The sequence below is a fragment of the Botryllus schlosseri genome, chromosome 8, assembly GCF_051294905.1.
Source record: "Botryllus schlosseri isolate E-star chromosome 8, Bs_hap1, whole genome shotgun sequence".
In the NCBI taxonomy this organism is placed as follows: Eukaryota; Metazoa; Chordata; class Ascidiacea; order Stolidobranchia; family Styelidae; genus Botryllus; species Botryllus schlosseri.
Window position 1 is genome coordinate 26,843,720 of NC_137243.1, and position 21,405 is coordinate 26,865,124.

The 21,405-nt window shown below is 41.0% G+C and overlaps 1 protein-coding gene and 3 long non-coding RNA genes across 4 annotated transcripts in view; 1 reads left to right on the top strand and 3 right to left on the bottom strand.

Annotated features, from left to right (window-relative positions):
* The window catches only part of LOC145445481 (uncharacterized), a 97,444-nt gene extending 94,950 nt beyond the window's left edge, over nt 1-2,494 (bottom strand). The window contains exon 1 of the long non-coding RNA XR_013917048.1: nt 2,013-2,494. This is a non-coding gene — a long non-coding RNA (uncharacterized LOC145445481). The remainder of the gene's footprint in view (nt 1-2,012) is intronic.
* LOC145445470 (uncharacterized) overlaps nt 1-21,405 on the top strand; it is a 153,681-nt gene that overhangs the window by 25,543 nt on the left and 106,733 nt on the right. The gene's annotated exons all lie outside the window — the stretch shown is intronic.
* LOC145445563 (uncharacterized) lies at nt 10,951-12,198 on the bottom strand. The gene is made up of 2 exons (XR_013917083.1): nt 11,422-12,198; nt 10,951-11,348 (listed from the first exon to the last, which is right to left on the bottom strand). It is a non-coding gene; the product is annotated as an uncharacterized LOC145445563 (long non-coding RNA).
* Nucleotides 14,341-20,796, bottom strand: LOC145445522 (C-type lectin mannose-binding isoform-like). Its single transcript, XM_080323706.1, has 3 exons — nt 20,538-20,796; nt 15,232-15,413; nt 14,341-14,713 (listed from the first exon to the last, which is right to left on the bottom strand). The coding sequence occupies exons 1-3, from the start codon at nt 20,760-20,762 to the stop codon at nt 14,434-14,436; spliced, it is 687 nt and encodes a 228-aa protein (XP_080179832.1). The 5' UTR covers nt 20,763-20,796; the 3' UTR covers nt 14,341-14,433.

Sequence of the window (21,405 nt, forward strand, 5' to 3'; positions counted from 1 at the left end):
CGTCGTATACGATGTGGGGTGGCTAGAACCGTCGAACGCTCGTTGCCGGTTGAACAGCTTCAGCAAGTAGATCATTGGTACGGACTGTGTGTTGTGACGATGAAGACCATCGACCATAAAATGCTGCATAACGGTGTAGTCCTGGTGAAAGATCTTCTTGTTCTGTTTAATGTCAGCGGTCGGAAGCCCTTTTCGTCGATGGAGCCATATTTACCCTATATTTTCAATTGTCAATATTAATCCATTGTGACGTCACAATTAAAGGATCTGTTTTCATTATCAGTTTTAAACCTCTGGCTACGTCACTGTTAGTAGCGGTGACTCTGAGCTAACAATACGTGCAAGAACATCACACATCAGAACTCAAGTCGCTATAATTTGTCGCATATTGCGCATATTGCGGCATACTGTGACCATAGTGTCCTATATGGTGTCGACACAAGCAAATCGCACGGTTCAATGAAATTGTATCACGTCACAGTTTCCATTTGGCTACAGGCAATTTGACGGTGATTTTTGACCGACTTGCCGAGCATCAAATTTGATAAAACGGGTATCAATCGAAAGCTGCCGCCGTACTGATTACGAAAATATAAATTTTATTCCGCTCGCGGCCCTGGAACCCCCACAATCAGCCTCTAATTTTTCATTGTTATGGAGATTGGCATTGGGACGCAACAATGCTGTCTGGCGAAACGACAGACGCAACAATACTGTCTGGCTCCCTTTTTCTCGAACACCTGTCTCGTTTCGCTAGACAGCATTGTTGCGTCCCAATGCCAATCTCCATAACAATGAAAAATTAGAGGCTGATTGTGGGGGTTCCAGGGCCGCGAGCGGAATAAAATTTATATTTTCGTAATCAGTACGGCGGCAGCTTTCGATTGATACCCGTTTTATCAAATTTGATGCTCGGCAAGTCGGTCAAAAATCACCGTCAAATTGCCTGTAGCCAAATGGAAACTGTGACGTGATACAATTTCATTGAACCGTGCGATTTGCTTGTGTCGACACCATATAGGACACTATGCTGTGACCGCGGGCGATATTATCATGTATAAGACCGTAAACTGTCTGCGGGCCGCTCAAAATCACGTCGCGGGCCGTATGTTCCCCGTCCCTGGTCTACTCCAAACTACGACACATGTCTTCGATAGTTGCTCGACAGTTGGTTTTTGTTATGCACAACTAGAACTACTCTCTTTTCAAAATCCGAAACTAGAGCGAGAACTAGTAGGCTACTACTCAAAAATGAGTAGTTAGCTGACCGTTAAACTAACCAGATTGGTAGTTTGTGCATGTTGTACATTGTACAAGCCTTCGGATAGTGTCATACATTGTGCTATCGTATAGAAATGGCGATTGTCGCAGTTCGATTCCGTCAAGATAACATCTCAATAATAAATAATACTGTCCGTGTTCGTGCTCCTGAATCCGCAGCCTAAATAGATAGTGTCATACATCGTGCATAGTGTTATCAATAGCATCTCAATAACAGATATGGCAGTTTCTCCTAGGATTATCGAACGCAATTTCAAGAATAAAACCAACAAATTACCGATAGCTGTTTCACTGTTATCCATGGCTTCGCCTGCTATTATATTCACCAGCACAATAAGTGATTTGTTCTCTCAGTAACAAGAGTATGGAGTCTGAATAGATGGTTCAGAAAACCGAAAATGTTTTCAGATACATTAGTCTGCAAGTTCATGAGGCATCTCATCAATCTCATGTTCTTCTTCGCATTCGATTTGTATAGTTTAGGCCTACGTGTGTTATAATTATAGACCTGAGTTTGCAGACTTGTCATCTGCTGCAATTAGGAGCTTATATAGTCGGCTAATCACGAATTGACGCACCCGCATTATTACGGCCTACTTATGCGGTCATTGACGCTTCATTTTGGTAACAAAATCATTCTACTGCATGAGCCAGCGTGACCGCATGCTGAACGCGAGCTCGCGGCAACAAAGTAACCGCGCGCAAGATAGCAATGTGAACCATATCCAGACTTGAGTAACTAGCAGATGTGGTCAGTAACGAAGTACTTCTACTTTTTTGAAATAATCAAGTAGTTTCCATCTACTTCTGGTACTTACTCAAGTAGATAGAATTTTCGCTACTTCTACTTTGTGATATTTTGTCATCTACTTACTTACTTTTAGCTATTTTCAGTTTGTCAAGTAGAAGTAGTGTAGCCCTTCAATTAGAAAGAGAAGCTGGGGAATTCTCGGGCTGTTTTCACAGAGTTCTAACTTTCAGTTTTACGAAATTTTAAGTCGAACACAGAATTTCCGTGGCGCTTCACACCAAGTAGATATGGAGTTACAAATATGTTTTCACGAAAGTAAATATTATTTAGGTAGCAGGTTGTGTGGCCCCTTTCGCACCGCATTGTCGCCCATATGACAAATTTCATCACAGTAAATATGGCCAATCATAACGTTTGAAACTACCGCTTCGCATTCTAGCATTTACCCATCATATCATATTCTAGCAGCCCGCGGCGTGTCATAATCTGGAAAAGTGGGCTCTGACTTTTTTGAGCGTTAGACCTGTTTTAGCAGACCACCGTTAAAATTGACTCGACAATAGACATGAAATACATTATTCGCTTTTCTCTAGTATTGGTAATTATCGTTCAATTGGCAGTATCATTCTTGTCTGGAGAACATACATGTTGAAGCGTAAAAGCAAGTGTAGCAATTAGGGATGGTGGGAACCTCTGAAAGGTTCCGGTTCGTGTGAACGCGAACCTTTTTGAAAGGTTCTGTGTGAACGCGAACGTGAACCTCATGACGTCACGTGACGTCATATTGCTAATTCCAACCCTACATTTCAATGAAGTGATATCCTATAACAATGTACACGATACCTAACGACGACTCGGGCCGCATGATGCCGCAATGCTGTAATACATATTGACGTTTTAAACGTCACCAAATGAATCAAGGAAAGCAATCAAATGATATAATAATTTCATAAAATCAATATCTTCCGTCGCTTTGCCGACAATTTCGACGAGGACTTGCAAGGGAATATAAGCTTACGCCTCAACGGTCTAGGCCAGACCGGAAAATGTATTCGGCGTCTGAGTATTGCTACGTTGATATTGAGCAGAGTGTGAAACAGGTCTCTCTACTTGCTACCGATATAAACATATAAAATCAAGATTGATCCCGTACGCCAGCTAGATTTTGTTACATCAGGCAACGATGTCAATTTCATTGATTGGTTGAATAAGCATCATTCGCTGACTACCTACACGTATTGTATTTCGCTCTTGAAGTTGTGTGATTGCGGGTCAAGCTCACAGCAGAGAGTCACTAAATATTCACAAACGGAATGCTGAATATATCGAGCAAACTTTAGTAAACAAGCAAGTAAAATTTTAGAGATTGTTAAGGTGGATGCTCGTTTAGTGCTGATTTTTTTTATGTGCCAGCGCCATGCATTGAGTGGCCCGCAGTTTAAATGCAATAAGTGTCAACCAAAGATGTTATAATGAAGTGAAAATCGTAATATATGAAAAAGGTTCACAGTGCAGAACCTACCAAGGTTCGTTTGTGAACGTGAACCTCTAAATTTCTGAGGTTCACACACAGAACGCGAACGTGAACCTCGCGTTCACACCATCCCTAGTATAGCAATACCTTTTAATTTCGGAAATAAAGCTACACAATATGACATTTTTACAATTAACCCTATTTTATATTAACGTTTACTAACCGCGCAAATGTTTACACCGAATTCGATACAACTTATCCGTATTGCTCTTCGACTAACCATGGGCCTTATAATGGGGGAGGGCGACATACAATGATATTTTCTAAAACGGACTGTTCGAGTAAACAGAAGATTAGTATCGCATTTCCATATCAATACTATCATTTTCATCTCATGATGCGGACGAATGGCTATGCTGTCGAAAATTGGATACCTCCTGGTATTCATCAATATGAATCAGGGTTGTAACCAAGTCACAAAGCTCCGAGTCACAAGTCAATCTCACTTTTATAGTTTTGACTTGAGTCATGTCGAGTCAATTTCAATTCACCAACGAGTCAAGTCCGAGTCGAAGTCAGCTAACAGAGGGTCGTGACCGAGTCATGGTATTATGACTCGAGTCTGAGTCCAAGTCATTGTGTTAACTGCTCAGTGTCCAGTTGAAGTCTTGTTAAACCCACTTTTTATAACTCTGTTTGATGATATCGAATAGTTCTCATTTATGATATACTCATTTTCCTCACTTTTAGCAGTTTCTGGTCGCATTTTCAAGTACCAGTATCGATAGACGAAATTCCAATTGTGTGGTTACTTTACTATTCTTCTAAATAGCAATGAAATGTCGGTCTTGGCTGTCTGAGTCTCGAGTCATATGACTTGGTTCATAGATTGACTTGAGTCGACTCGACTCATTTTCGTATTTTGAGAAAATGACTCGAGTCAAGTCGAGTCATTAGAAAATCGTGACTCGAGTCATTACAACTCTGATATGAATGAAGCTCTGCAACTTTCGCATAGCTCAATTTGCAGCATTTGACAATCCATGCGAACGAATGACGATCGTTTACATAACTACTTACTTACCTGAGTAGATTTAACGTCAGTCAATTCTACTTCTACTTCAAGTAGTTTCAAGTTGCTTATGGAGGAAGTACTTCTACTCGTACTTGAGTCAACTTTTCGTCGCTACTTCTACTTCTACTTGAGTAGCTTTCTTGACTACTTTGACCACCTCTGGTAACTAGATAATTTGGTAGTCGAACTCCAATGAATCTAATTTGTGAAATGTTTCTTTGGTCTAATTCTAATTCTAATCTAATTTGGAAATGTTTGTCTGCTCTCATTCTAATTCTCATCTAATTTCTGGTTTTCCTGAAAATGCTACAGGAGAACTGTACAGTACGAAATGAGGTAAAAGCTTGCTGTACTGTACAGACATTTGTCACTCTCATGCTTCTGACACTGAAGTCTGATTTCAATTTCAATATCCAAATTTTCGCGAGTTCAGTAATTTTAATGAAATCTAATTTGGGAAAAGCTGTGTAGTGAAGAAGGCGTGCTGTTGTCTAATAACATGTTAGAGTTGTACTCTGAGTTCCACGCCAGTTGCGACTCGGTAGATTTACTTAACCTGTAGTGGCAGACGTACGTTCCTGGCCTCGCTCCTGCGTTGGTCCTTGATATGATGACAAACTCAACGAGAATGCAACGACAGTATTGCGTCAGTTACATATATTGGTCGAATGGATATTATATACAGTAGGATATGGCGGGATGAGTCTACATGTAATTGCAATACACTGGCTTATAAATACTAAGTCACCTGGTAATGAGAAGAAAAACATAAGTCACGTGGTATACGGAGATGTGCAAGGTACCATAATGAGATCTTAAAAATTTACTCACTCACACTGCATAATGCATATAGCAGTGGTTCTCACCCGCTGGTGCCGGTAAGTGGCAAGTTTCTTGCCGAACCGCCGGATAAAGTAAAATTTTATATATCAATTTCAAAATGCAAGAAGTTGCACGCTCTTCCATTAATTAGAGAGCAATAACATCAAATTTTAAATTTATTTACAAGTTTGGATTGTGTCGTAAAAGAGACTTCATGATCTACTTTGGGCGTTCGTCACAATTATGCAAGTTCAATACACCACAAAATGCAGTGATTTGTTTGACACACATCCTGGTCCCTGGTTCTAATAGTTTCAGTCTTTTTTACCTGGAGAACATACATGTTGAAGTATAGAAGCATGTGTAGAAATGCCTCTATTTTCCGAAATTAAAGCTACACTATATGACATTTTGACGTTCAGCTATATTTTTTATTAACGTTTACTAATCGCGCAAAGTGTTAACACAGTATCCGACACCACTTCTCCATGTTGCTCTTCGACCAAACTACGGGGCTGATAATATGGGGGAGGGTGCCATACTATGAAATTTTCTAAATCGGGACGTTCGAGTACACAGAGGATTAGCATCGCATTCCCATGTCGATGCTATCATTTTCATCCCATGGTGCTGAATGCTGATGCGGACGAATGCTTATGGAGTCGAAAATTTTTACTTCCCGGGATTCATCAATGTGAATCAAGCTCTGCACCTTTCGCATAACTCAATTCGCAGCCTTTGACAGTCTGCTAATGAATTACGATCGTTTTCACAATTGCTTACTTACTTCACTAGATTTAAAGTCAGTCAATTATACTTCTACTTCAAGTAGTTTCAGGCTGCTTTCGAAGGGACTACTTTTACTCGTACTTGAGTAGATTTTTGCGTCGCTACTTCTACTTCTAATTGAGTAGCTTTATTAACTACTTTGATCACCTCAGATTATGTACATATATTGTAATTAAAGTTAGGGTTAACTTTGATTCTCAGCATTAGTTTTGAAGTTTTACCGGTCCGCGAGGTCAAAAAGGTCGAGAATCACTGCTGTATAGAGCAAAACGAGTCAAGTTTGGTGTATGCCGACATCCGCCATTCACATGTTTATGAGAATGGATTCTGATTTGATATGAACTGAACTTAATTTTTGTTGCGTTTTTGTCTCAATTCAATTTACTAACAATTTCATTATTTCAATACACCACAACACTGCGTTACAATGAAATCAGACAGCTATCAGGAAATGTTCCCTATAATTTTTGACCAGTCTGCGCGCACTCAACAACTCACTGCGCGGTCCCTTGGACAACATTGCGTAGCGACTAGAAAAAGGTCACCAGCACTTCGGTCTTCATGTGCGCAGCTTCGATTTTCTGTGAGCAGAGACCGTGTCAGCACTGCGCCATTGCGCACCCGCGCAGCTTAGAGGGAACATTGCTACCAGGCCTAGGCGATAGGCTACACGGCATTTAACCCATTTGAAGGAGTGCCGTTTTTTGCAAAGTTGACCATCATTTTTCAAATTCATACCGCGATCTCACCAATACTTGAATCTGGGCTATTCCAGTTTAAATTGGAGCGACGTATAGCCCTCTGCCGATCCCGCCGTCGATCGACGCCCAATGACATGTCTAGGGTTTTTAGAAATCTAAATAAATCATTCTCTCCCACATTTTCAAGGCTGCCCCCCCCCCCAGGATGGCGTGAGAGAGTAAAAAATGATGCTTCAATGCGTAGCCGCGGTTACTAGATGTCGAGCAAGCCTCCAATGCTGACCTAGAATGGTGTGAACAGGACACAAGCAAATCTTACGGGTCACAGCGATTACGTTACGTCATTCTTTCCCTTTGACCAAACGAAATTTACAGAACTATTTAGACTGGCTTGCCAAACGCGAAAATTGATAAAATTGGTATTATTCTGCTCGTGTTCCTGAACCCCACCCCCCGCCACTCAGGAGCAAGTGCACACTGCACAGTGAGAGTGAGAGTGTGAATGCTCAATCGCCTGCTCAACAATGGCCAACACGCTTGCGGTTTACGCTGCTCCTCGCCTGCTCCCAGACGGCATTGTTGCGTCACAATACCAAAACCTAATACAATGCAAAATTCAAGGCTGATTTTGGAGGGTTCACTGACCACGAGCAGAATAAATTGATATTTTCGCAATCAGTGCAGCGGTAGTTTTGATTAATACCAATTTTGTCAATTTTGGCGCTCGGCAAGCCAGTCTAAATAATACCGTAAATTGCCTTTGGCCAAATGGTAAGAATGACGTAAACCAATCGCAGTGATCCGTGAGATTTGCTTGTGTGTAGGACTATAGATAACTAACCTACGTAGGTTAGTTATCTATAGTAGGACACTGTGCTTCAACCATGATCGTAGACCATACTGTGGGTGAAATATCGAAATATGAATAATTGTACGACTCATTTCCGTGGGGGTGTGGTCAGCGCGTGGTCATCGGGGGTCATCAAATTCAAGATCCAATCGGACCCTACGCAGTGGTCAGCACAACCGAAGTACTGAAAAAGGTGGGTAATGCGGGAGTCGAGGCGAAGTGATGACTTTTTTTAGTCAACACAAGATTTCCAGTAAATATATTTGAAAGGGGGAGACCGGGGTTAGTTGTTACGATTTTGTCCATTTCTGGCCTCACGGCTTTTCTACTCGCCTTGCGCAAATGATTTTGTTACACAGTCTTCCCTTAGCACCTACTAACTTTTACAAAGTAGAATGGAACTTCAAGCTCTTATACGTTTGGAACTATTTTCATTTTAAACAGGTGAGTTTTCTGCAGAGGTGGTCAGTAACGAAGTACTTCTACTTTTTCGAAGTACTCAAGTAGTTTTCCTCTACTTCTGGTACTTACTCAAGTAGAACTGAATTTCACTACTTCTACTTCTACTTCATAATATTTTGTGATCTACTTACTTACTTTTCGCTATTTTCAGTTTGTCAAGTAGAAGTAGTTTAATCCTCCAATCCGGAAGATAGCCTGAGAAATTTCGGTGCTGTTTTCACGGAGTATCGACATTTAATTTTCATAAAAGTTCAGTTGAGCCCAGAATTTTCCTCGCGCTTCGCGCGCAGAGAAGCTGGAGTATAACTAGTATGATTTCATGAAAGTATTGCTGAATATAATTTAGTAGCGGATTGGCGTGGTTCCGTTCACACCGCATTGTCGTCCTTCGCCATATCTAGTATTTCATCACAGTATATATGGCTTACCGTAACATTTGAAACTAATGTTTCGCAATCTAGCATTTACTTATTATATTGTAATCAAGCTGTCCATGGCGTGTGTTAATCTGGAAAATGGGACTCTGACTTTTTTAGTTTTAGAGCTGTTTTAGCATACCAACCTTCGAAACTTTCTGGACTAAAGACATTAAATACATGTTCCATTTTTAGATTTATAATTCACTTTCATTTTCCAGTACCATATATTTTGATTTCTAATTTATATCAGTTCTTTTGTCTGGATAACGTACATGTTGAAGTATAAAAACAAGTGTAGTAATATCTTCAACTTCCAGAAATAAAGCTTCACAATATATCATTTTAACGTTTAGGCTACTAATCGCACAAAGTGTTTGCACCGTATCCAACACAACATCTCCGTATTGCTCTTCGACTAAACTGCAGGCCTTATAATATGGGGGAGTGCGCAATACCATGATATTTTCTAAAACGTGCTTTTTGAGTAAACAGAGGATTAGTATCGCATTTCCATATCAATACTATCATTTTCATCACATGATGTGGACGAATGCTTATCGAAAATTGGAGACCTGCTGGCACGCATCAATATAAATCAAACTCGTCATCTTTCACATAGCTCAATTTGCACCTTTTTACTATCCATGTGAGCGAATTACGATCGTTTTCACAACTACTTACTTACTTGAGTACTTTTAAAGTCAGTCAATTCTACTTCTACTTCAAGTAGTTTTAGGTTGCTCATGGAAGAAGTACTTCTACTCGTACTTGAGTAGTTTTTTTCGTCGCTACTTCTACTTCTACTTGAGTAGCTTTCTCGACTACTTTGACCACCTCTGGTTTTCTGTCATAACTTACCCCGAGATGGGGGCAAGTTGTGACTGGAGAGGAGGCAAGTTGTTACATCGAAATTGTCACCTGAAAACCCCATATCCACAATAAAAGCATTGTTGTAACCATGTGTATTGAGAACGAAACGAAAGAGAAATCAAACGAAACAGCAAAATATGAAAAAAGTCATTCAGTCCTTGCAAAAATCACACACGTAGGGTGTAGAGCGATCACTGCATGCTTCATGCGCCCACTTTTGACATTCATTGCATTTGACCCATACTTCCTCAGACCTAGAGTTGTCATATGTGTCATGGCACAGTAGGCAATGATTGTTACTAGCATCGGTGTTTGTTTTGTCAGTGAAAGCTAAGTTTCTTTTTGTTGCTTTTTTTGTTTTCTTTTTGACAATCTTAGAACTTTTTGCTTCCTTCGCCAAGTGCTCCTCTTGGAGGCGATGTCGTTCAGGAGTGCTTGTTAAGATGGAGGAACGGCGCCTCTTTCTCCCACCAATTTTTTTCTGCCTGGGTGCGGCTTTGTTGAAAGGCCAAATCATCTCCGGTGTCGTCTTGATACCAGTGGGAAAACTCGACTCTGTATCCTCCATTGACCTTGGTGTACCAACTGCATTACTTGATGTGGCAGGCTCTACAGAGTTTTCTGGTGCACATGCCTTGCTGTCTGAAGTAGAAGTCTCTTCCGATTCTCCTGGTGCATTTACAGTGCTGCTTGAATCAGCAGAATTCTCATCAATATTTGCTATTGTTGGCATATTTTCTTCTTCTGGCATGGGTCTGTCGGTCGTGTAGCTTGGAAGAAATTCATCATCTGCAAATACATTATCATTGAATGGGAATATCCCAGCCACTTGGAACCCTTTTTGAATATTGGCTGGGGTTGTTGCCAATGGCAGCGCCTGCTTCACAATTTCTGGGATATCAAGCATAGTCATTGGACGACCCCGATTGGTCTTCAATAACGCCCCACAAGCAGCATTGTAGTACTTCTTGAAGGGTCCATAAACACTCCTGTCCAGAGGCTGCAACTTATGGGAGCAATGAGGAGGAAACGACAGCAACACAACTCCATTATCTCTGCAGTAATCAATCACATGTATGGACGTATGCGAGTCATGATTATCAAGTAGAAGTAACACAGGATTTTCTTTTGTACATCGAACAACTTTGATAAAATGTTTGATGAAAACCATAAAATTTTCTCCAGTCATCCACCCTGATCGATGGGCTGTGCCAATGCATCCAGGTGGACCATGTTTTATGAAATGCGGTTTGAAATTCACCCGTGGAAAAACAAACTGTGGCGGAACAACGTTTCCACTCGCACTCACAGCTAGGCACATGGTTATCAAAACACCTCGCTCTGCTGATGTTATTGCGCCAACCTGTTTTGATCCCTTTTTTTCCACAATTCTGTTGGGTCTTTGAACTGTAGTGATACCAGTCTCATCACAATTATAAATGTCCTAGCATTCAAATTGATACTTATCCAACACCTGGGATAAGTTTCGAAAAAATAGTGCCACATTGCTGCGGTTAAAGCTTGTAGCTCTGCCCAGGCTCGTTGCTTCAGGTGTACGAATAGATAGGCTGGAATGTCTTTGTAAAAAGGGGGTAAACCAATCTGGTCCAGCTTTTTTGTTCGTGAGCCAATTTTGTGGGACTTGAACACTGTTGATTGATGCATATTCATATGCCAACTTCCTTACATCATCAGGTGTCAAACCATAGTACAGCTCGGATGCTCTTTTGATGTACTTAACCAGAAGCTGCTCTTGGTCATTACGAAAAACAGCTCTTGGTTTGCATAGCCAACAGATGGTTGTCCTCCAGATCGTATTTTGGTACAAAATCTTTGCAGTGTCATAAAATTGATCTGCAATTGTATAAAGTCATTGTAAGTCAAGTTGACTGCAAAAGAATCAACAAAATACCCACTAGAAACTTACATCAAATTCAGCGGCGACAGTGCGCAAAGATTGTTTTTCATTAATCACTCTTCTTGCAGCTTCTTCCATAACCATCATAGATGTAGTGCCTCTTTTGGTCTTCTTTTTGTAATGCCTCACCATAATCGCAGAGAATATATAGTTAAACAACAGAATCAATCTACAAGATAGGAGCAGCTAGGTTAATGAATACATTTCATAAGTAATTGCAGAAGAATCCAAGCTGTCTTCAACTTTTTCATCACTTACTCGGTGTAGTGGAGGTCTAGTGTGGCTTTCAATGTCACTGCACAAAGATTTTGGTTGAAATATTGCTAACCCTATCAGGATGGATGAAATTTCATTAATAAATAATGCTCATCACACATCATAAATATTCAAGCAAAGAATGAGGCTAGTTGTTACATCCGTAAAAATGTGCCCCCGCCGAATATGGCCTGTTTAAGCTTACTTGCCGCCTTACATAACCAACAAACAGCACAAAGTCAACTGTGAAACTAAACTTCAGGTCGTCCCCTTTCTATCGATATAAATTAAACATATATAGGTCGCACGCAACTACTGATGCACCAGCGACACTTGATTAGTAAAAGTTTTACTTTATAGCCCTCAATATACCTTTTCCTGCATAAAACTTTATGGAAGCACAGTTCGCAAGCCAGGCTTCGTTGGAACGTACTCTCCAGCCAGCCGAGTAAACTGCGTAAAAATGGTGCGCCATCTCCCGGCAAAAGAAAAATCATTGATGTTGTAACAATGTTCCCCCGTAACAACTAACCCCGGTCTCCCCAATAGATTTAAACAATACAAGTTTCAGCAACGGCAATACTTCTAGTTATATTTCGATTTTAAATGCCATAGTTGCGTCGTACCATCCATATACCGATGCTAGATTTTGACTCATACCTAACTGAATTCGTGTAGCAATTAGCTGATGCTTGTTTTGATCTGTCTGTTAAGCATCGAAGCAGAGTGCGTAGAAAGGCTCAAAGTGCCGAATAAAAATGATATTTCCTTATAAAATGTCATATGTCGTACATAACATGGCTTTTGAATCTATAGTAACAATGAGTAAGATCAAAGTCACTTACAACGACGACGTATAGCAACTCCGTGTATACTCAATTTAGACCAGGGGTGTCAAACTCAAATTGCGTCGCGGGCCGGATTCAAACCTACAAATCACTCGCGGGCCGGACCAGTCAACTGATTCCAAAATGTTAACACGTACTCTTGCTTTTCACTTGAATGCCATAAAAGCATATATGATACTCTATCTTAGCGTTTTTTAAATGAGAAAGTCGCAACAACTTTATTCGCGAACAATGGAATTGGCAAAATACGATGATTGTCCGGTTGGAAAGTTAACAACCGCTAAGACAGTGGCGCTAACGTTATAAGTTGGCATATTGTATGCTCCCTTTGATTTAGTCGTAATCTGGCGTTAGCCGTGCATATGCGTTGTGAGGAATACAAGATATTTAATTGGAAAAGCGGACGTTGGAATTTGGTTTATTCTTATTAAACCACGAGTCCGGTTTCTCTCATGTCTGGGGATCTATTGGGTCGAAAGTGACACAGCAGTGCGACCATAGGTATTTCAATTATATATTTGCGCAACTTAGATATTTTCTTGGTAAACTGCATATAACGGTTCCGCATTGGCATTTTCGCTTCTGCCAATAACTACTTTTCGGTCCACATTTGTATAAAACTATGAATTAGTGTGCACTTACGGCCTTCTTCAAATTGGATATAAATTTCACCGTCTTGTTACTAGTGGTAATTGGAGTCGAACCGCAGCGCCGTAGTCGGGTGGATATATTGAGGCCTGTGAACATGGAAGTATTTCCTGCAAAAAATCTCAACATTGGTAACAAATATGTGGAAAATATAAGAATTTTTCAATCCACTCAGAATTGCTTCGCGGGCCGGATGCGGCCCACGGGCCGTATGTTTGACACCCCTGATTTAGACACATTTTGTAGAATGTCACTCTTAAGAAACGCATTTTATAACAGCCCAATTGTATTCAATTGAATTACTCTTATCGAACAACTGTTGTTTGTCCCTTGAAGAAGTTCCCAGTTTGAATAACCTGCGGCACGTGCCATTGGTTTTTGATTTAACTTATGGGCAGATATAGTCAGGTATGTTTGAGCGAATCTCAAGTGGGGTAATAGAAGAGATTCGACACCAATATCACTAGAATATCTATATATGGTATGTGCTACATGCATTATGATTATTTTGGACTACATATGCCACTGAAATTTTTTTCGTGGGCTGCCCGATTTACTTCAAGCTCATAATATTGCTTTGTGTATAGTCCTAATTTCATATTTGAGAAGTCTCGCAACAATCACAATATTCCATGGCATAAACTACGCGTTGAAATTGCGAACATTGTGGTTGCATGCTCTTTTTTCGGATAATACGATAAGGGGGGGGGGGGGGGGCGCGGAATTTTCACTATCATGTCCAAATAAACTTTAGAACTGCTGCTCTAAAAGTTCAATTTAGAGGCGGCTATTGATCTTTTATTTGCCTAATACATTTGTTCTCTATTTTTTGTCTTTTATTTTTTGTCTTAACGCTGAGACAATGAGGCTTCTTATAGAACTTCTGAGACGCGGCACATCATTTGTAATTACTTTTATTGAAAATATTTCTAAAGAATGAAGTTATTTCAAAATTTGCCGCAGTCTACTTTGGGCGGCATTTTCAATGAAAGCCAGGGGCGACAGCATATATATGCTTCTACGTTGCAGCTGTGGAGAATTATACCACTACGCTATCTCACCACGTTAATTCTAATTTGAATTTACTTTCGTAAAGCTAAAATAAATATCTAGATTGTTCAACTCTATTTGTTAACGCACTGAAAAGAAGCCCTGATATCTTGACGCGCAAATGCAGTTATTCATTGGAACAAAATTGTTTTTTAAAAACTTGTAAATCGTGATATAAATCCGTAAATGTCGATAGCTGTCTAGGAACGCTGGTTGCGAATCACAAGTCATCCAAGTCGATCTCGCAAATATACGACTGTCTTTCAGTGCAAGGCTGGTCATTCATCCGAAACACGTTTTCTGTGCTATCGTCAACAAGTTGGCCGCAATCTTCATCCATTCCTTGATAGGAATTGGGCTCGTTGGTGTTCCATTCGGTCGTCTGTGGGTCAGTAACTCCGTCATCGGCCCACACCCAGCTGCCTTCAGTCTCTAGGTCATCATATCCGATCCATGGGTGGTTCGGGTAGGCCCCAATATACTTGGAGGTGATAATAAACCTGGAAATGTGTATCGTAAATACGAAACTTGCCGAAGCCTCTGGGGTTCGTGTGAACCCCGGTTTAAGAACTGCTGGTATAAATATAAACCTGCGACGCCAGCTGTGGCATGGACGCTGATAATTAGAAAATCAGCTTTCTAGTCGGCTACCGCTATCCAATAAATCCATACATAGGCTACGCGTTCACTGTTCAGTTCACAGACCTAAACGTTCACAATATGAACTACACATATACATGTTCATGTTCACGCTAAGAGCTATAGAACCTCATTAAACTTTTTCGAATTTACAAGTCGTTTTAGTTTGACATGGTGCATGGTGTTCACGACGAATGGGTTCTATCGAGCATGAAGAGGGTGAAAGAATATTGCCTGGGCTTACTCTGGCAGACAATGTAACGTTTTACAAAGAACACATCCTCGAACCGTGAGCCTGCGTAATCCCCAAGCCTTATGCTGTCTGTAGTAACGAATAATCGTGGAACATGATACAAACAGACAATATTCTCAGTCTCACGTAACAGTTTCAGGATGTCTCAAGATCTCAGCAGCGAGTCTTCCACCAGATTTCTGACAACGACGCCGGGCCGTTTTGTAGTTCACGTGGCCCCCGAAGTGTTTGAAAAGAAGGTTTTTCGATTTCATCCAGCCGCTATGTATGTACATTTGCCTTGTCACCATCTGTCCAATCTTACCGATCTAAAAAAGAGATTTGATGTTCCAATTTTGAATAGGTTCTCACAGCAGCGAGGACATGCTATGATATTGTATGGAAGTATATGGTATGATATGGAACGAACTTTTGGTATGGAATGGAAATGTGCAAGTAGGGCCAACCCAAACTTAGCAGGGGTGGCCAACCTGCGGCCGTATAGAAGGAAATTTGTGCGGCCGTGTTCACGTAATTCAATAAGTAGGCTATGTGTCGGCGGCCGTCGACATGCAATTTGAATTTACGAATTAACTCCCGATTTCTTGAGAGATTTTATTTAATCCTGAAATTTTCTTCGCGCTGGGCGCTATTCAATGTGACTTCATTTTCGACTTTAATATAGTAGCACCCGTTGCAATCAGATCACCACAGTACAGATTCGAACAGCAGAGGAAAATGATACGCGCCATGGAGACCATACCAACTCGGAATGTGCTCCTCACTATATCGACAATCCTGATGGGAGGTCAGCATGCAACAAAACAAAGTCACTAATAACAATTGGCTCACCCGAAGATATGCATCAACATTTATAACTTCCCCTAAATTTTCGAAAACATTCCCTCCATCAACTCTAGGCTACCCGTGAATCTGATCACATTTGCTGAGAATGGATAAATGTTTGATAGTAATATGTAAAACTACTAATATGAATGACGATATTCATTATTCAATCTGAAAAAATTTTCGCGCATAGCTCGACTATGACCAATCCCGTAACACAGGGGTTCTCAACTTTCCTCGTATAACGGTCCGCATTTTAACAGCAAAAGACGCTGCGGGCCGCAGAATATTATCACCATGTATTTGTGGATACTATTAAATTTAGGCTACCGTAGCTTATTATAACCGAGCGAGATAGTGTAATGGTTATGTGTCCGGCTTCTCGAGCGGTAGGTCGTAGGTTCGATCCCCGGCCGGGTCATACCAAAGACTCGAAAAATGGTATCCGCAGCTATCCTGCTAGGCGCTCAGCAATCACGGATAGCATGGAGGAGAAAAAAAAACGGGGGCGCAGACTAGATGACCTCATGGGGCCGTATCGCAACTCCGTCGCCAAAGCATCTCGATGGTGCAGGCGAGAAAGAATATCATATCTCTCTCTCTCTATTTACCAGTCTTATATGGACATTCAGTACATTTTTATGCATTCTAAAGCAATAATGGGCAGCGTTCGTCAGTTTGCTGTTGCTGTTCTTTTTTGTGAGAACGAACTGTCTTCCAGCGGCGCAAGTAAATCCCTTCATGGAGCGTGCATTGCATTCGTTGCCAAGTCGGTATATGCACCTGTAAACCCTTCCACCAGAGAACCAAACTCTCTGTTCCAATGCGTGAGCGAGCAAGTATAAAATTACGGTAACTTTTTCGTTACAGAGGCCATATCACTTTGAGCTCTCAGTGATATGAAAAGTCTGGCGTTCGGGGTCATTTCTGAGCAAACCAAACAACCCTTCTCCTTTCCTTCCACGGCTGGAGACCTGCACCAATAGTTACAGAAGTCAGCTTAGTCAAGATGATGTTTTTCACTTGTCTTGTCCCCTCCCCACGTACGTTTACGTCAGCATTTCCTCTGGAAATATAGCCAGTCTGATAAAACGCACCTGGATAATTAGCTATGCAATGTGTGTGGAAGTCGGTGGATTCGTCCAATGCTAGGCTAAAAATGTGTACGTGGCAACGTGTTTCAGAACACGTGATAGAAAATCGACTGAGACTGCTGTTACTCTTCTGGCGACGGCTGAATCAGACAACTGTAGCTTCGAAATTTGTCACTTGATGTTGGTCTTGATGCTAAGTTCCGGAAACAGCGAATATTCGCAGAGTACGTTAAAGTTTTGTTTTATTGAATTCACACCTTCTCTAGCAGATTCTTGGGTTTCGCGATATTTCAAGCAATTTTTAACAATTCGTCTGCAACGTCGTCGGCAATTTTAACAATGACTCGAAATATGGATTGCTGGGCTTGACACCTAGCTAGCAACGTTTTCTCTAAGATCACGTGATATGGGGTTGAGAACCCCTGCCGTAACAAGACCAGTGACCACTCGCGATTTCGGTGTGTATATTAAGCCCGTATATGATTAAATAGATTAGTCCGGAGTTCACCGCAAACGGACATCGCCTCCGTAACATGGGTATTGGCGTCCGGCTAGATCAGTGGTTCTCAACCTTTTTGCCTTCGCGGACCCCTTTTGTACCGTGACGGACCCCGCGGACCCCCTCCAGTTTTAGTTCAAAATTAACTCAATTATCGTACAACCGTCATCTGTCTTGTGCGAATATCAACTCTAGGCTAGTGATAAACAGTAACAAAATGACCGCTCTTGGAACCAATATCATATTATATGTAGAAATATGGATAGACTTTTATTATTTCGAACTGACTTCTGCAGCTGTATTTCTTATTTCTTGACATATGTGGTCGTGTCTTGAAAATTCACTCGTTCCATTTGATATCAACGAATGCCAAAAGTCCCTTTCCACAAAAGTATAGCTGGCGGCGAATGTATAATATTAACGCTTGACGCTTCCGACGACACCGTTGAGCACGATCGCAATACATATGGCACCAAAATTGAGAAACAGATTTTTCAATGAATCACTTCCAGACTAGTAATTTCTATGTAGCAGCTCATCTTCAAGATATTCTGGAATAGTGGTTATGAAATATGTATATCACAGGGGCAAATGGATTCTGTGAAGACGTTTTAACCCCTTTTTTGAGACAGACTAGAAAAAACTATTTTTAACAAACCTCAACAAAACATCTTTAAACAGCAATATGTTTGTATCAGTAGGCTATCGGCCCGCGAAGCCATTCCGAGTAGATTGAAAAATCCTTGTATTATCCGGAACATTTGTCACAAATGTTGAATTGTTTGAAAGAAAATACTTCCGTTAAATATTCCCCCAAGACAGCAAATGTTGAGTCTGTCCGTAGGCCACATTATAATAACCAGACTACTGTGTTTTGGTTTCCAACTTGTTACCACTGGAGGAACAAATCAGTGACATTGACAACAAATTTGGAAAAGGCAAAAAAATGCACGCTAAATTGAGTTTTTGTGAAATATTGTTCCAAAAAGTAGTTATTCACACCAGCGAATACGACAATGCCGGACCGTTATATATGACGTTTACATGGATAATATATTTACAGTTTAATATATTGTATTCCTGACAACGCATATACATGGCTAACGCCAAATTATGACTTAAGCAAATGAAGCATAGAAATAAGTGAACTTGCATCGTCGTTACCGCCACTGTTTTCGCAGCGGTTCATAAGTGTATTCAACTAGCAAATCATCATCATCAATTCCGTTGCTCGCGAGTGTTTCTACTTGCTAGAATAAAGCATCTATGATCCGTGATACAATTGTAATATACCTTTATCTATATATGCTTGATAATAAGGTGTTCAAGTGAAAAGCAAAGCGTGGGGCCCGCGAGGATTTGGAATGTTTTAAACCGGCCCGCGACGTAATTTGAGTTTGACACCCCTGGTGATGTGCTTACTGAAACATTAGCAGTTTGAAGCGAAACTGGTTCCTGATTTCCCTATTTTTTTTTTTAAAAAGTTATAAATTCGTTTCCAATCATTTTGCAAATTTAGAGGTCTCGCGGCCCCCCTGAAAATGCTTCACGGACCCCTAGGGGTCCGCGGACCCCCGGTTGAGAACCACTGGGCTAGATCATATATATGACCATACCCGGGAATGCGGCCGTGGGCTAGGCTACATGACTAGTCGAAATGTGGCCGTGAATGGCAAAAAGGTTGGCCACCCCTGATAGAAGTATCTCGTCGGCTATCCGACAGTCGTCGAGCATGTCCAGAATGTCCACATTCAAGTCGATATACCAATATTTTCAACTGAATCAATACTAGTCAGCCCTTACGTTTGTCGGACCACGACCTGATATATCGATCTCGCGCGCCTATACCGACATGCCACTAGGGATGGTGTGAACGTGAGGTTCACGTTCGCGTTCTGTGTGTGAAACTCGGAAATTTAGAGGTTCACGTTCACAAACGAACCTTGGTAAGTTCTGCACTGTGAACCTTTTTCATATATCACAATTCATTATAACATTTTGGTTGAAATTTGTTTCATTTCAACTGCGGGCCAATCTATGCTGCATAAAAATCAACAGTAAACGAGCATGCACGTTGACAATCTCAAAATAGTTACTTGCTTTGTTACAAAAGTTTGCTCGAAATATCCAGCTTTCCGTTTGTGAATATTTAGCGACTCACTGCTGTGAGCTTGTCCCGCAATCATACAACATCAATAGCGAAATAACCTACATGTAGGCACTAGGCAGTCAGCGAATGATGCTTATGCATCCAACCAATGAAATTGATATCGTTGTCTGATTTAAAAAAATCTATCTGGAGTACGGGGTCAATCTTGATTTCATATGTTTATTGTATCATAAAAACCAAATCCGTGGGATTGGGGTGTTGGCTACTGCTGTAGAACTTGTTAAAGGGATAATATCGGTAACAAGTACGGAAAACCGTTTTATACTCTGCTTTATATCAACGTAGCAATAGTCAGACGCCGAATACATTATCCGGTCTGGCATAGACCGTTGAGGCGCGAGCCTGTATATTCCCTTGCAAGATCCTCGTCGAAATTGTTGGGTAGCCTAAGCGACGGACGATATTGATTTTATGGGATTATTATATCATTTCATTGTCCCAATTGATACATTTGGCGACGTTTAAAACGTCAATATGTACTTCAGCAATGTGGCATTATGTGGTCCGAGTCGTCGCTAGGTATCGTGTACATTAATATAGGCTATCACTTCACTTAAACGTATAGGGTTGAAATTAGCAATATGACGTCACGTGACGTCATGAGGTCCACACCATCCCTACATGCCACCATAGCCTACTTCCATACTTCTGTAGTTATGCAAGAACAATAATGATCCAACTTGTGAGTCTGGGTTGAAATTAGAGATTTGAACGCTTAATTTTCGTTTCATAACATATAATACCATACCCTGTTGAAAACAACTGTCGTATTTATCGATAATTTTCAATTTCAGGAGGGAGGTTCATTCTCATGATTACAGCCAAGTAAAAATTCAGTCCTTACGAGTAATTCGAAGTTGTTCTCCATCGCTACCAGCCTGCGATCGAGCTCCCGCAACTTCTCCGCGATGCAAGTGATCGTAAAGTCTTCTCGGCCGACCAGGGTGGACAACGTAGAACCGGGGGCAGCGCTACATCGCAAGTCTTCGTCCGTACTATTGTTGATGGAAGAATCCGTAGCATCCGTCAGTAACGGTATACATATTAGCCCAATAACCAAGTTGAACATGTTGATTACCTGGCAAAGATATCAGGATCAGAACTGGAATGCAATAGCGTAAACCTGTAAAATTTAATTCCCTCGGCCCATGGCATCTATCAAGCTCGAAGGACAGCACATTCGCGAATCTTCAGCAGTAGCCTAACACCAGATATTTTACAATTATGATTTTTTACAATTATACTCACTAAGACCTCACGGTACTGACAGCAACAATAAGCCTCTGTGCTAACAGTAAATTTAGTCTCGTTATCATAAATCAAAACATATTTTATAAAATATAACGGCAGAGTGTCTTGAGAATAACAAAATATCTTGAATACGAAGAAACCGCAATCATATGATGGAGTCACTTCGCCGACTATATGCGTCTTGGATAGTTTGTATCTTACATTCATTGACTGAACTACTTGCTTTTAACCTTCATGTGACTCCAGAGTTCTCCGCGTCAAAATGTGCAGCAACATGCAGTCGGAAGTACTAGCGCGGCGAGTCACTTCCAATGAGGCTCCAATCGTAGAAGGAAATTGGAGTCTACATCGTCGACTTTTTAACTCGATTGCGCTTGTCGACGTGATCGATTCACCCAGAATGTCCTGTTTCAAAATGTGTACCACAGCACAGTGGTTCTCAAACTGGGTCCACGAGACAT

Bases quoted from the DNA above. Each gene is read 5' to 3' on its own strand.
- LOC145445522 (XM_080323706.1), bottom strand. From the start codon at position 20,762: ATGTTCAACTTGGTTATTGGGCTAATATGTATACCGTTACTGACGGAT. The intron at 15,414-20,537 runs GTAAGGACTGAA...TCTCTTTTTTAG, and splicing joins AGAACAACTTCGAATTACTC to ATCGGTAAGATTGGACAGAT. The intron at 14,714-15,231 runs GTGAGACTGAGA...ACACATTTCCAG, and splicing joins AGACATCCTGAAACTGTTAC to GTTTATTATCACCTCCAAGT.